At 38.0% G+C, this 12,232-nt stretch overlaps 1 protein-coding gene across 1 annotated transcript in view; it reads left to right on the top strand.

The window, feature by feature from the left end:
* Positions 1-2,052: 2,052 nt before the first annotated feature.
* scamp2 (secretory carrier membrane protein 2) overlaps positions 2,053-12,232 on the top strand; it is a 13,528-nt gene continuing 3,348 nt past the window's right edge. Inside the window, exons 1-8 of the mRNA XM_008291519.1 lie at positions 2,053-2,229; positions 6,096-6,173; positions 6,512-6,598; positions 8,190-8,301; positions 9,005-9,133; positions 9,472-9,631; positions 10,225-10,326; positions 12,059-12,176. Coding sequence (XP_008289741.1) covers positions 2,173-2,229; positions 6,096-6,173; positions 6,512-6,598; positions 8,190-8,301; positions 9,005-9,133; positions 9,472-9,631; positions 10,225-10,326; positions 12,059-12,176 — 843 coding nt within the window. The 5' untranslated portion in view covers positions 2,053-2,172. The remainder of the gene's footprint in view (positions 2,230-6,095; positions 6,174-6,511; positions 6,599-8,189; positions 8,302-9,004; positions 9,134-9,471; positions 9,632-10,224; positions 10,327-12,058; positions 12,177-12,232) is intronic.

Below are 12,232 nucleotides of genomic sequence, written 5' to 3'. Positions count from 1 at the left end.
CAGAGCTATGGATATGCATATTGAAAGGTATGTTTAAATATGAGCACGACATTTAGTCAACATTGTGCAGAGTCTGATCATACAGGAAGAAATACAGTTTCCAACAATAAATACAGGGGTACTGACATGTTATATACATGAGGTAATGAAGCAGAGAGCAATGTGCAGGAATGAAATATCAACAGGTATGTAAAATACTGTATATACAGTGATTCAGAGTCAGGGATTCAGGATTTGGAGTTGCAGTGGTTCCTCAGTGTTACAGGTTTAAAGTCCAAGAGGTGTTCCCATCATTATACACTGATTTAACTGTTTATCAGTGGGGTCGCCTAAGGGAAGAAACAGTTTTTGTGTCTGGTTGTTCTGGCATTCAGTGCCTTGTTGCACCTACCAGAGTGGAGGAATTTTGGCAGTCCTTACTGTCCATCACAGTCTGTCTTTGTCTGTTTTAGAGGACAATCCAAACCAGGCAGTAACTGAGGTGCAGAGAACAGGCTGTGTCATTGCTGAGTAGAACTGGATCAACAGGTTCTAGGGTATAGGTTGAACTTCCTGAGCTGGTGCAGAAAGAATGTCCTCTGCTGGGCCGTTTTGTTCATTGTGTCTATACTGAATGTTCACTTCAGATCCTGGTAGATTGTGGATCCCAAAAACTTGCTGTTGAGTATGGTGAAAGGGACAGTATAGGTGGGCTCCTTCTTAAATCCACTGTCATCACCATGGTTTTGAATGTGTTCATCTCCAGGTTGTTCTAACATGAGCAGACCAGCTGTTCAGTTTCCTGTTAGTATGCAGACTCATCACCATCTCAGATGAGGTCTGTGATCATTGCATGATGTAAAGTCTAAAGCCGATTGTCAATGCTAAGAAAACATCATGAATTTATTTTCCAGAGCTCACTCTCAGAATTCAGATATTGCTCGCATTCATACTTTAGGCTAGGACTTAATTGAACAAGTGTCTTCCTTAAACTGATCTGGGTGGATGACAGGCTGTCTTTACGTTTAGATAATGAGAACCAGCGTAAAAAATGAAGGTTAGACTAAGAGTTTATATTAAAATAGGGCCTACCTTAATTCAGTAGCTAGCAGCATTCTTCAGTGCTGCAAACTAACGGGACATTATTTACACTGATCAAAAATATACAGCATACAAGTGGTCTTTTTTTCTGAGTTAGAGAAAAAGTTACATCTTTCATTTCTATTGTTCTGTTCATAAGGGTTAAATTTAGCCAAATACACAAAATGTTTTTGAGCTGTTCAGTGAGTTGATTTACACAGTAGTCAGGTGTGGCTTTAAATGACAATCACCAACAGACAGACATTCCAGTGACTATCAAAGGGCACCTTAAAATGACACAATGTCACAGAAGACAAGATAGCGACGGCAATGAGCTGTTGCTGCTGGATGTTGACATACCAGTTAGGGCCATAGTCAGACACTCAAATGTCCACAACTAAAAAATCATCATAGATTTTCTTGGATGGACGTGTCCCACAACATGTCTGCCCTCCAACATTTTTAACAACTTCACCAAACCTTTCATGAGGGGTGGGACAACTTTGCACAAGCAGCATCAGCTACCTCATTAACTGTATGTCGCTGATGTGTGACTAGCTAACTGTGTGTGATTTTCTGGTCTATGACATCACTCTGCATCTGCCTAATATATTTTCCAATAGTGTCAGAACAACAAATACTTATTCTTTTAAGTTAAAAAGAATGATTAGAGCTTATTAAAATTCTGTCTTTATATTTTTGGTTAGTATATAAAATCTGCTTTTAGGTGCTTGAGGGGTTTTCATGTCAAAATGTAAATGTTGCTTAAAAATGAAATATCATAGTAATTTAGTTACATGAATAGCCCGTATGGTTTTTGGAAAGGGGCTCCTTGAGTGAATACATAGCAATTTTCTTTGACATTTGTTTCAATTAAACTAAATGTAATTACATATAAGATTTCCGACAGTCTTCTTCCTGTGCGCGCTTGGAAGTGGCGCGCGCCCAGAGATATGTGCCACCTGATGCACGCGTCATTGGTCCGCCGGCTCAGTACGCCTGCGCGCTCAACTTCGATCGAGGAAGTGAGTAGGACGGCCAACTGAAGCGACAGAGAAGAGTTTGTTGTTTATTCCGCTTTCAGAGGATAAGACACCTCGCAGGCTTTTCAAAATGTCGGACTTTGACAGTAACCCTTTCGCAGAGCCTGTCAGCGACAACCCTTTTAATGTAAGTGTGTGGTTTCAGGAGCTGGACGGCTACAGTCGAGGCTGACATATCATTCGTTAAAAGTAGCTAGCACGCCAGGAAACTTGTCGGGTGGATATCGGGGTGGGATTTACTTCTGTGCTGCAGAGAGCCATTTGCCGAAATGGCATGATTGACAGTATTTTAACCAATCAGCGAGGTCTGTTAGCAAAGAAGGTGGGGTATCTTTCGAGTTCAATTGCAGGAAGTTAAACTTTAGCCAACTAGGAATGTGTTTCAGATCTTTTTAATCGCATTACAACTTTTAGTATTTACTTTAAAAAAGAGTTTGTATTGTTGTGTGTGTTTCTGATACATTGGGTGTGATTTCAAAGTATTTTGGTGTCCTGTAATGGTCCCTACAGTGATGCTGCTGGTTTCCTCTTTGAAACGTAGATCTAAACTACAGGACGTAGTCTGGCAGTAACGTGTCGCATCCGGATACCTTTTATCGGTCCACAGCAGTTAGCATTGTCAAATGGTCAGAATGGTTAGGGTTAGGCCATTCCCTATTCCTTTCATGTTAAAGTGACTGACCTACAGACAAAACATTCCTTAATGTACTTAGAAATTATTGCAAAAGCAGATTTACAGACAGACTGGTTTACAATGCATTGGAAATGACATTACCGTTGGAATGCATCATTTATCTCACACTTTAAAACAGACTATCTATGAGAATTCACTTTCCATATTGTTTCTGTTGTGTTAACATAGATCTTTGCAGTGATTTCTTCTCTGGTTCTTAAAACTCATCTTTGTGTAACAAAATTTGATATTTACACTTTTTTTTTTTTTTAACATGAAAATGATACCTTCATAACTTTACATATTTTAGATGCAACTCCACTTCATTTTCCTTCTCTACAATGTACAGGTCTGTATTGCTGCAGGCTCACCTGTGACTCAGGCTTGTACATGATATCCTGACATTCATAGCCATGAGTGTAAATGATGACTACTTGATCGCATCTTTGCAAAAATTACCATTTATTTTTAACTACCCATCTCCAAGCATGTTACACACAAAAATGGAAATCTCAACCTCCAAAAATGGGGGAGTACCACTTTAAAATGTAACCATTTTTTTTAAACAGCTATTTCTTTTAATTGTTTTTTTTTTTATTTACCTGAATACATATACAGTCATATGAGCCATTTTTTCTTAGTATCTTTAAAGTATCGTATCAACCGTGTATGAAGTAGATAAAGGTGAAAATTTGCAGGCTAAACGCATTATTACTGTGGTTTGACAAGAGAGTTAGAATTATGACATTTTGGTAAGAGCAGGGGCCTTCCTCAGACATCAAGGAAAGAGCTGATGTGTAACATAAAAGGTGTGAATGTGTGACCTCATCCGATAGCAACTAGTGCACTACTTTTCAATACTGTACTAGATAGGCTATAATGTACATCATAGAATCAAGTTTGAACTGTATGGTATTTCCTGTTGTATGATGTCAAACATGCATACTGTTGTTAGTTCTTTTCAAATCTAGACTGTCTCATTTGTTAAGAACAAAATGTTAAGGAATGTGACTTGTTGCAGAGATACCAGCCGGTGCAGAATAAAACAAAAAACTCTGAGTTCAAGGTCAAACAGTCTTTACGTACAGTATTTAATATAACACTCCAATCAGATTTTTGAGAACATGGAAACTATGTTCTCCAGTGTTATGTAAACACATTACATTCTGCTTATACAGGAGGCAGAGAGTCACACTTGTATTATATCAGGTGCACAATAGCCGTGATGTCAGTGGAGACCACTGTTTGTTTGATGGGTGTGGAAGTGGCTGAATAAATATCCCAGTAGCAGCTGGAATAGGTTGTCTACCCAGATCAGTTCACGACAAAGCTGTAATAGTCAAAATGCCTTGCGTCCGTGGTTAAAGTAGATACTATGTGGACACTCTTTGGATGAATTTCATGACATTAAAAAATAACTGAAAAAGTGCACCTCTTAGTTAAACACGCAGTGCTGTTCTCAAAGATCTAAAGTGTGCAGCAGTTTGTGCATTGTGAGTGGAGTGACTTAAGGCTGTTCATCAGCATTATCCAACAGTTTTGAAATGACAAGAACAGCCACACCTAGGCAATAAACAGTAAGTCCTGTTTCCTGGTACAGAGATGTTTAGGTCAGGATGTGTGCTTTTTTTGAGCCCAAATTAATTTGACATACTTTAATGGTAGAGTCAGTTATTTTTTTAGAAGTGATGAAAATACAACTTTACATTCTTATCAATGGAATGATGTTTTTGTGTCTCTCCACACCCATGTGCTTTTGTTTTAAACATGCCACCATCTTGTTTTGACTTGTCCCAGCAAAGTCCTTATTTCAGTGAAGATTACTGGTTGTTGTCATCTTCATTTATCACTGTTTGTGCTGTGCCATCAGGGGAAACAAGCAATCTCTGCAGTTGTGAGTCAGCAGAATAGGTTTCTGCCTATTACTTATGGTAAACACGTTTGCAGGAAACTTTGAATATCTCCATGGGCAGCAAAGAATTCCCTCTTAAAAGACAGTGGTCATTTAAATTTGGGATTTTTTTTTTTTTTAACTTCATAGATTTGTTTAGTTAGTTTGTTGTAAGAACCAACTTGCTTCTAATACCAAATGTTAAGGAGTGAAACTGTTCAGACATCACTCTGTTTACTGCTGGGAAAGTTTACAGGTGTGTCAAGAGCCGATAAGTAACAGTGAGCTCACAGTTGTAGTCACATGGCCAGTGAGTGATGTCATGGGTAGTTCTTTGCTGTTTTGGGTGCTTTTATTGCCTATTGATCACGCAAATGCCCTTCAATACTCTAGATCTATTCTGCATAGATGGAAGATGCAGTATTGCCCTAGATTGTACTGTACTCCAGCATTATTTTACAAAATGTTCCCCACTAAATATGCTCCAATGTAAATATGTAGTTGTCACATATATAAATCGATTACGGAGTGACTATTGAACTGAGGCTTGACTTTTAAAATATATCGCAGAATAAATGATATCTGTCAGAACAGTTGCAGTTAGATGTTTTTGCTCAAACTGTTCAGCTCTATTTGGACTTTTAAGTCTACAAATTGCTCTGCACTACACCACATGGCAAAGCACCTTCCACAACATTCTTTGATTTCCATTATCAGCTACTCGTTTTATACCATTGTTAATTTGCTCCTTGTTGAGTCTTTGAAATGTTAGGAGAAAAGAGACAAAATCTCTTGAGGCTTACTTTTTTTTTTTTTTTGCTCAAAGAAATAATACTATTCAGTTGTGGAATTTCTTTGAATATGAAGGAAACTTTCTTGGAATTTGCCAGGGCCAAAGCCTAGCCTTGCTATTGTCAAACTTAGCAGTGTCGTTTGTCAGACAGAGCAGTTAACCTAATTGTGTGCTCTCGTTTAATGTTTACCGATGGTATATTGAGGTAATGATTCAACCGGAACTTAAGAGGTTATCACAACATCAGCTGGATGTTATTGTACTTAACTTTATGAGTCGCTCAAAGTGTGGTACCAGGAAATGGAAGAAAAAAAAATACTTAGAGAAAGTTCCTTTGGAGATAAAATAAACAGCAGTAAATATTTTTTGGTTTTCAGAGATTAAGCAGGGTACTTTTGAACAAACTCACACCTCTTGCGATACAGTTTTATTCACTTTACTAATCGATGCTGTGCAGTTTTATCCAGGTCTTTTTCTTACTGATGTCTTTGAGCACCTGAGTTGACTTTAACAAAATGAGATGGGAGTTTCAGATTTTATTTGTTAAGGTTTCAGTTGCTGTAACTCATGTTGATATGTCTGTTGCTTGCTGTATGATGATCACCTAATAACGTGACATGTCTTCTTGTTCACCAGGATCCTTCTGTCACCCAGGTGACCAACTCCAGCATAGAACCAGTCAACCAGTACAACCCTTTCCCTGCCCAATCCAATGTAAGTCATGAAACTTGTCATTGTTCCCTCGTTTTATTGATTTTCAAATCTCTTTGTATCTCTGCTTTTAGAAACGAGGAGGAAGATTATTCCTCTGTTTTATCTTCATTCCCTGTTCTTCTCTTTTTTTCTCTCTCAGGTTTTTCTACTGTTCCTCTTTGCTGTTGTCACATTTTGATCAATAACAAAAAATATAAATAATTATTTTCATCATCCTTCAATCTTCTTTCCTAAATTTTCTTCTTCCTTCTCTTCTCCTCCTCATTGGTCTTCACCTTCTATATTGTTAATTATTCTTCCCTTGTTGGCATCATCTGGGTGCTTATGTCGTATTTCAGGATGGCCTTGCTGCTCACACTACTTCAGCCTCCACAACTCCTTACCAGCCGGCTGTGTTACAGCCATCTACAGAGCCCAGTCCACAGGTGAGAACACAAACATGCTTTTTGCCAAAGCTGCTACTTCTATCTGCTGCAGAAAAATACGACAGAACTAAAATGAGATAGACTAGTTTTCTATGTACTGCTATATCTATCTGTCATATCTATTTTACATGTGCTTTGTTATTGTTTCCACATTTCAATACTCCACAAAATAGCAGCAGTACAGAATAAGCACAGAACACAATGGACTTAGAGTAACACAGTGAACATTGAGAACAACAGTTAAATACTTTACAACAAGTATGTATGTATGTATGTATGTACACACACACACACACACACACACACACGGACACGGACAAAATTGTTGGTACCCCTCGGTTAATGAAAGAAAAACCCACAACGGTCACAGAAATAACTTGAATCTGATAAAAGTAACAATAAATAAAAATTCTATGAAAATGAACCAATGAAAATCAGACATTGCTTTTGAACCGTGGTTTAACATAATTATTTTAAAAAATAAACTCATGAGACAGGCCTGGACAAAAATTATGGTACCCCTAGAAAAGACTGAAAATAATGTGACCATAGGGACATGTTCAGTCAAGGTGTGTCCTCTAATTAGCATCACAGGTGTCTACCAACTTGTTAGTCAGTCAGTCGGCCTATTTATAGGGTTACAAGTAGTCACTGTACTGTTTGGTGACATGGTGTGTACCACACTAAACATGGACCAGAGGAAGCGAAGGAGAATGGCTAATAGGAAAACATTGGACTATTCTGAAGTGGCCTTCTATGAGCCCTGATCTGAATCCTATTGAACATCTGTGGAAGGAGCTGAAACATGCCGTCTGGAGAAGGCCGCCTTCAAACCTGAGACAACTGGAGCAGTCTGCTCATGAGGAGTGGGCCAGAATACCTGCTGAGAGGTGCACAAGTCTCATTGACAGTTACAGAAATCGTTTGATTGCAGTGATTACCTCAAAAGGGTGTGCAACAAAATATTAATTATGTGTGGCAGCATAAAAAAGGTTTATTTGACCAACATGCAGTACAACGTGACAATCCAAAGGGGCTCAGTACAGATCTGAGAAAGAGGATCCTAAGTTTACACAAATCAGGAATGTCTGTTAGAGCCATTTCTAAACATCCGCAGACTCCAAGCTCACTAGTTCAAACAAATGTCAAACTGTCACTCTCAGCAGAGATTAAATTGGTTTGAATGATCAGAACAAAACATTGCAACCATCATGGCACAGCCATGCCATGAACTAGTAACCGCTGGGAGACCAGTGTCACTGTTTACTGTCAGGCAAGGTTTACATCACCATGGCATGGACTGAATTTGCCTAATTGCCAACAGTAGTCAAATATCCAACTAGAGTTGTGCCAGAAGCTTGTTAATGGCTACCAAAAGAATCTGGTCAAAGTGCTTAGAGATCTTTAGACAAATATTGGCTGCGCTATATGTATTTTTTGACTGTGTATGTATAATTTTGTTTTTTTTCTTGCAAATGGTAACGATACAACAGGGTTTTACACACACAGCCATATTATAAACAAAAACATTATAAATAATACATATCTAATGTGTTTCTTGAGCAAAATGTTTCTGACTTCTCATTTTCAGGCAACTGCTGCTGCAGCTCAGGCCAACCTGCTGAGGCAGCAGGAGGAGCTGGAGAAAAAAGCTGCCGAGCTGGACCGCAGAGAACAGGAGCTACAGAGTAGAGGCCCGACAGGTCATTAAATACAAAACCCCTCCTCCTTGCAGTACAAACAGATGCAGCATAACTTAAAGGAGAGGAAAACAATGTGCAAAGTGTGCATTGTGTACCAAAGACGAATACCAAAATATGCTTTGTGAAAAATAACAGCCTTGCACACAGGCAGTGAACAATGCTGTGAGATCCAATTTAGCAGATCTGCAAGGGGCTGTTTGTGCCCACCCAACAAACAAGTGTATGAAATTCATATGAAATTCATAATATATGTGGATGACAAAACTGTGCTGGTTGCAGTACAGTTCTACAATTTCTTTTAGCAGATGCTTTTATCAAAGCGATGTACATCTGAGAGCAGATACAACACAAGCAAGGATCTAGTCAGGAGAAAACAATCTAGATAAGTGCCACAGAACAAATTCAAGTGTGACAGGGCGTTGATGCCAATAGCAGGCTGTGTGGGAGGTAAAAGGATTAAATGTTTTTCTTTGTTTGTTTTGTTTTGTTTTTTGCAGTAATGGCCAACAACAGATGTTATGTTGCTTTTTATAGTGATGTTGTGAGTTGACATTTCCAGGTTACTTTATCTCAAAAAGAAGATTTTTCTTTGGTAATTTAAAACCTGGATGTGGAGTTATTTCGGATGGACAGTTGTCCTTTTAAACAGATATGTTGTGTTTAAAAAAAACAAAAAAACTGGTGTTGTCTCTTGTCTCTACAGGTAAAGAGAACAACTGGCCTCCACTTCCCAAAAGCTTCCCCATCAAACCATGTTTTTATCAGGACTTCTCAGAGGAAATCCCTCAAGAGTACCAGAGAGTCTGCAAGATGATGTACTATCTCTGGATGTGTAAGTACATAGGTTGTTAGCGGTTCATTGACACAGTTGAAAAGTGAGTTGACATTGAAATACGATACAAGTTTTGCGCCCAGGAGGAATTTGTGTAACATTTTTGTGGGTCCTTGCTTTCGCCATGCAAAATGTAAAAACTTTTCATTGTCTTTTGATGCTGAATATCAGTAATAAAATTAAAGTTTAAACATGATAACATGTGCTGCTGTAGATGAAAGTGTCAGCACAAACACTGTAGCTTCCACGGATTTGGTTTTGTTTTCCATAAATGTAAACAATGCTGATATAATTACTTGTATATTAATATCATTGACTCTCTCCATGGTTTGTTACAGTCAACTGTGTGACTCTGTTCCTCAACCTGCTGGCCTGTCTGGCTTACTTCACCACTGATGCAGCCTTTGGTGTGGATTTTGGCCTCTCCATTCTTTGGCTCATCCTCTTCACTCCCTGCTCTTTCCTGTGCTGGTACCGGCCTGTCTATAAGGCCTTCAAGTGAGTCTCTATTCTTAGAGGTGCTGTGTTTGTGACCTTTCTTACTGTCCAGAGATAACAGGCAATCAATTCCACTTTTACTCCCCCAGCTGGAAAACTACAGCAAACCGTAGTAACTAAAGGATTTTTGGTTTTGTTGCTATCACCTAACCCACTGACAATGTTAAACAGGCGACAAAGAAACTTAAAGTGGTCAATTTCAATATATTTTCATTTTTGGGACAACAACCACAATGACCTTGGAGCCTAATGGCAGTAAAGGAAGAAAAATGTGAAAAATGCTTGTTGCCATTTGATGAGTTTGTAAATGATTTGTTTTGTTTGATCAACAGTTTAAAATCCAAAGATGTTTAGTTTTTTGGTGTCAAGACAAAATGTGAATTCCACAACTTAATAATAACTGAAGTCATCACAACTCTAGTTCCTTTTTTGACCATTCTGTAAGTGTGATATTCTGTTGATGTTTTTTTTTTCTATAAGTACTGAACCATAAACATGTATTTACTAAATGGTAACACACAATCTATTTTGAAAGCAGCAAATATTTTCTAAATGTGGAATTTTAATGAACATTTTGTTTTCTGTTTGTTTAGGACTGACAGCTCCTTCAGCTTCTTCTTCTTCTTCTTTGTGTTTTTCTGCCAAGTGGTGATCTTTATCATCCAGGCTGTAGGCATCCCCAAGTGGGGAAACAGGTGAGCCATATGCTAAATGTGTAATTGTATAAAACAATAGTAGAGTACTCTCTAAAATGGAAAATGTGGGTATTACATTTATTTGTGATCATTATACACTGCAAACATGCCTGCTGCATGAAGTTTACAGTCAAGTTGTTAATTACAGTTTTAACTGGAATAGTTCTACATTTGGCCTCAATTCTCACATACTTTCATTCATTCATAAAAAGCTAATGATTACAACATGAAGATTTTTTTTAATTCTGTATTTTTTATTGATGCATTCAGGATATGTTTAGGATATGTTCTCCTGACTGATGGAAAAAAAGTATCATGTCTATCTTTGGTGACTTGCTTTAATATCTTCATTAATACCAGTCAGCTGGCCTGTGAGCTTTCTCTCTCTCTCTCTCTCTCTCTCTCTCTCTCTCTCTCTCTCTCTCTCTCTCTCTCTCTCGCTCTCGCTCTCGCTCTTGCTCTCGCTCTCGCTCTCTCGCTCTCTCTCTCTCTCTCGCTCTTCAGCCACTAGCCTGCTGCCTCTCTGTCTGCTGGTAACTCTGTAAGTTTCTGCTGCTCACTTTGCCTGCTACGTCCTGCCAACACTCACTCTTTGTTCTGTTCTCTTGATTTCTTTCTTGTGTCGTAGCTTGTTAAATGCAAGTTAATTGGTGAACAGAGAAGATCTGATCAGTGGACTTTTGAGTTTAACTCGGAGCATACATATAGTGACACACTTTATCGTTTCCTTTCACCATATGAATTTTTACTTTATTTTTCATTGGATGTTTTTCATTTTTACTCCATCATCTTCTACATGGCTATGAATAATGAGTTGTTGTAAAGTAAAGCCCATTCTAAGACAATTTTTTACAATCATAAAAGCATAGTACTGAGTGCAGATGAATAATTGGACATTCAACTGATTCCACTTTGATAAATAAAGATAAAGATAAAGATAAAGATAAACTTTATTCATCCCGAAGGAAATTGTTTTGCCAGAGTACAGTTAAAGAATAGTGCCTTAATAAAACAATACAATAAGTACAATAAACAATAATAATTATTAAAGTGACAGTAGTTCTGTCGATGCAACACTTTTTAGCTGTCCCAACCTCAACCGCATTATTATATAGCTCTTCATAATTATATGTTTGAGATTCTGCCTCATATTTGTGTGTCTGATGTTACATTTTAACCTTTAGTGTGTGCATAGATTCCTTGAGTGCCCATGCACACATTAAAAAAAGCAGAAGATGAAGAAAGAAAAAGCCCTTTGATTTCAAAATGGCACTTGCCACATGGCTCTTCATTTCCTCCTTTCTCCATTTGGATGCTTGTCATGTAATCATGGCACTTTACATATTAAGAAAACAGACAGTTTATGTGATACTGGCCAGTGTCATCCTGTGCAGATGACATGCGAATTACAGTAGCACAGTTTTTTTCTGAAACTACAAGGGCTTTTTTTTGGAATAATATAAATAAAAACAATAATAGTAATATGAAAATGTACGCATACTGAAATGAGGTTTATTTCATCTTTTAGATCAGTCCTCATTTTGCATCTTCTTTTTGACTTTTTGCATTCTTCTTTAATGTATTCTTCTTCTTTCTCTAAATGTAGCCAAACAGAATGCATGTATGCTGTGTGTGCCTCTGTAAGCAGATGTTTCAGTCTGCTGAAGATGGCCAGTTTAACTATTGCCGTTCATAAGATCACCTCAAACTCATTGATGTTTGTTGACTCTAGTGGTTGGATCGCTGCCTTCACTGTCATCGGTGAACATAAGGCAGCAGGAGCCATTATGATCATAGTGGCCATCCTCTTCACCATCTGCTCCGCGATGTCCATCATCCTGCTAAAGATGGTAAGAGCTGGTTCACTTCTATTGGTATTTAGAATTTTAATTTGTGCAAATTGGTG

The sequence above is a fragment of the Stegastes partitus genome, unplaced genomic scaffold (assembly GCF_000690725.1).
Source record: "Stegastes partitus isolate 25-593 unplaced genomic scaffold, Stegastes_partitus-1.0.2 Scaffold17, whole genome shotgun sequence".
NCBI lineage: Eukaryota > Metazoa > Chordata > Actinopteri > Pomacentridae > Stegastes > Stegastes partitus.
The sequence above is the reverse complement of the archived record's forward strand: the minus strand, read 5'-3'. Positions and strand labels throughout refer to the sequence as shown.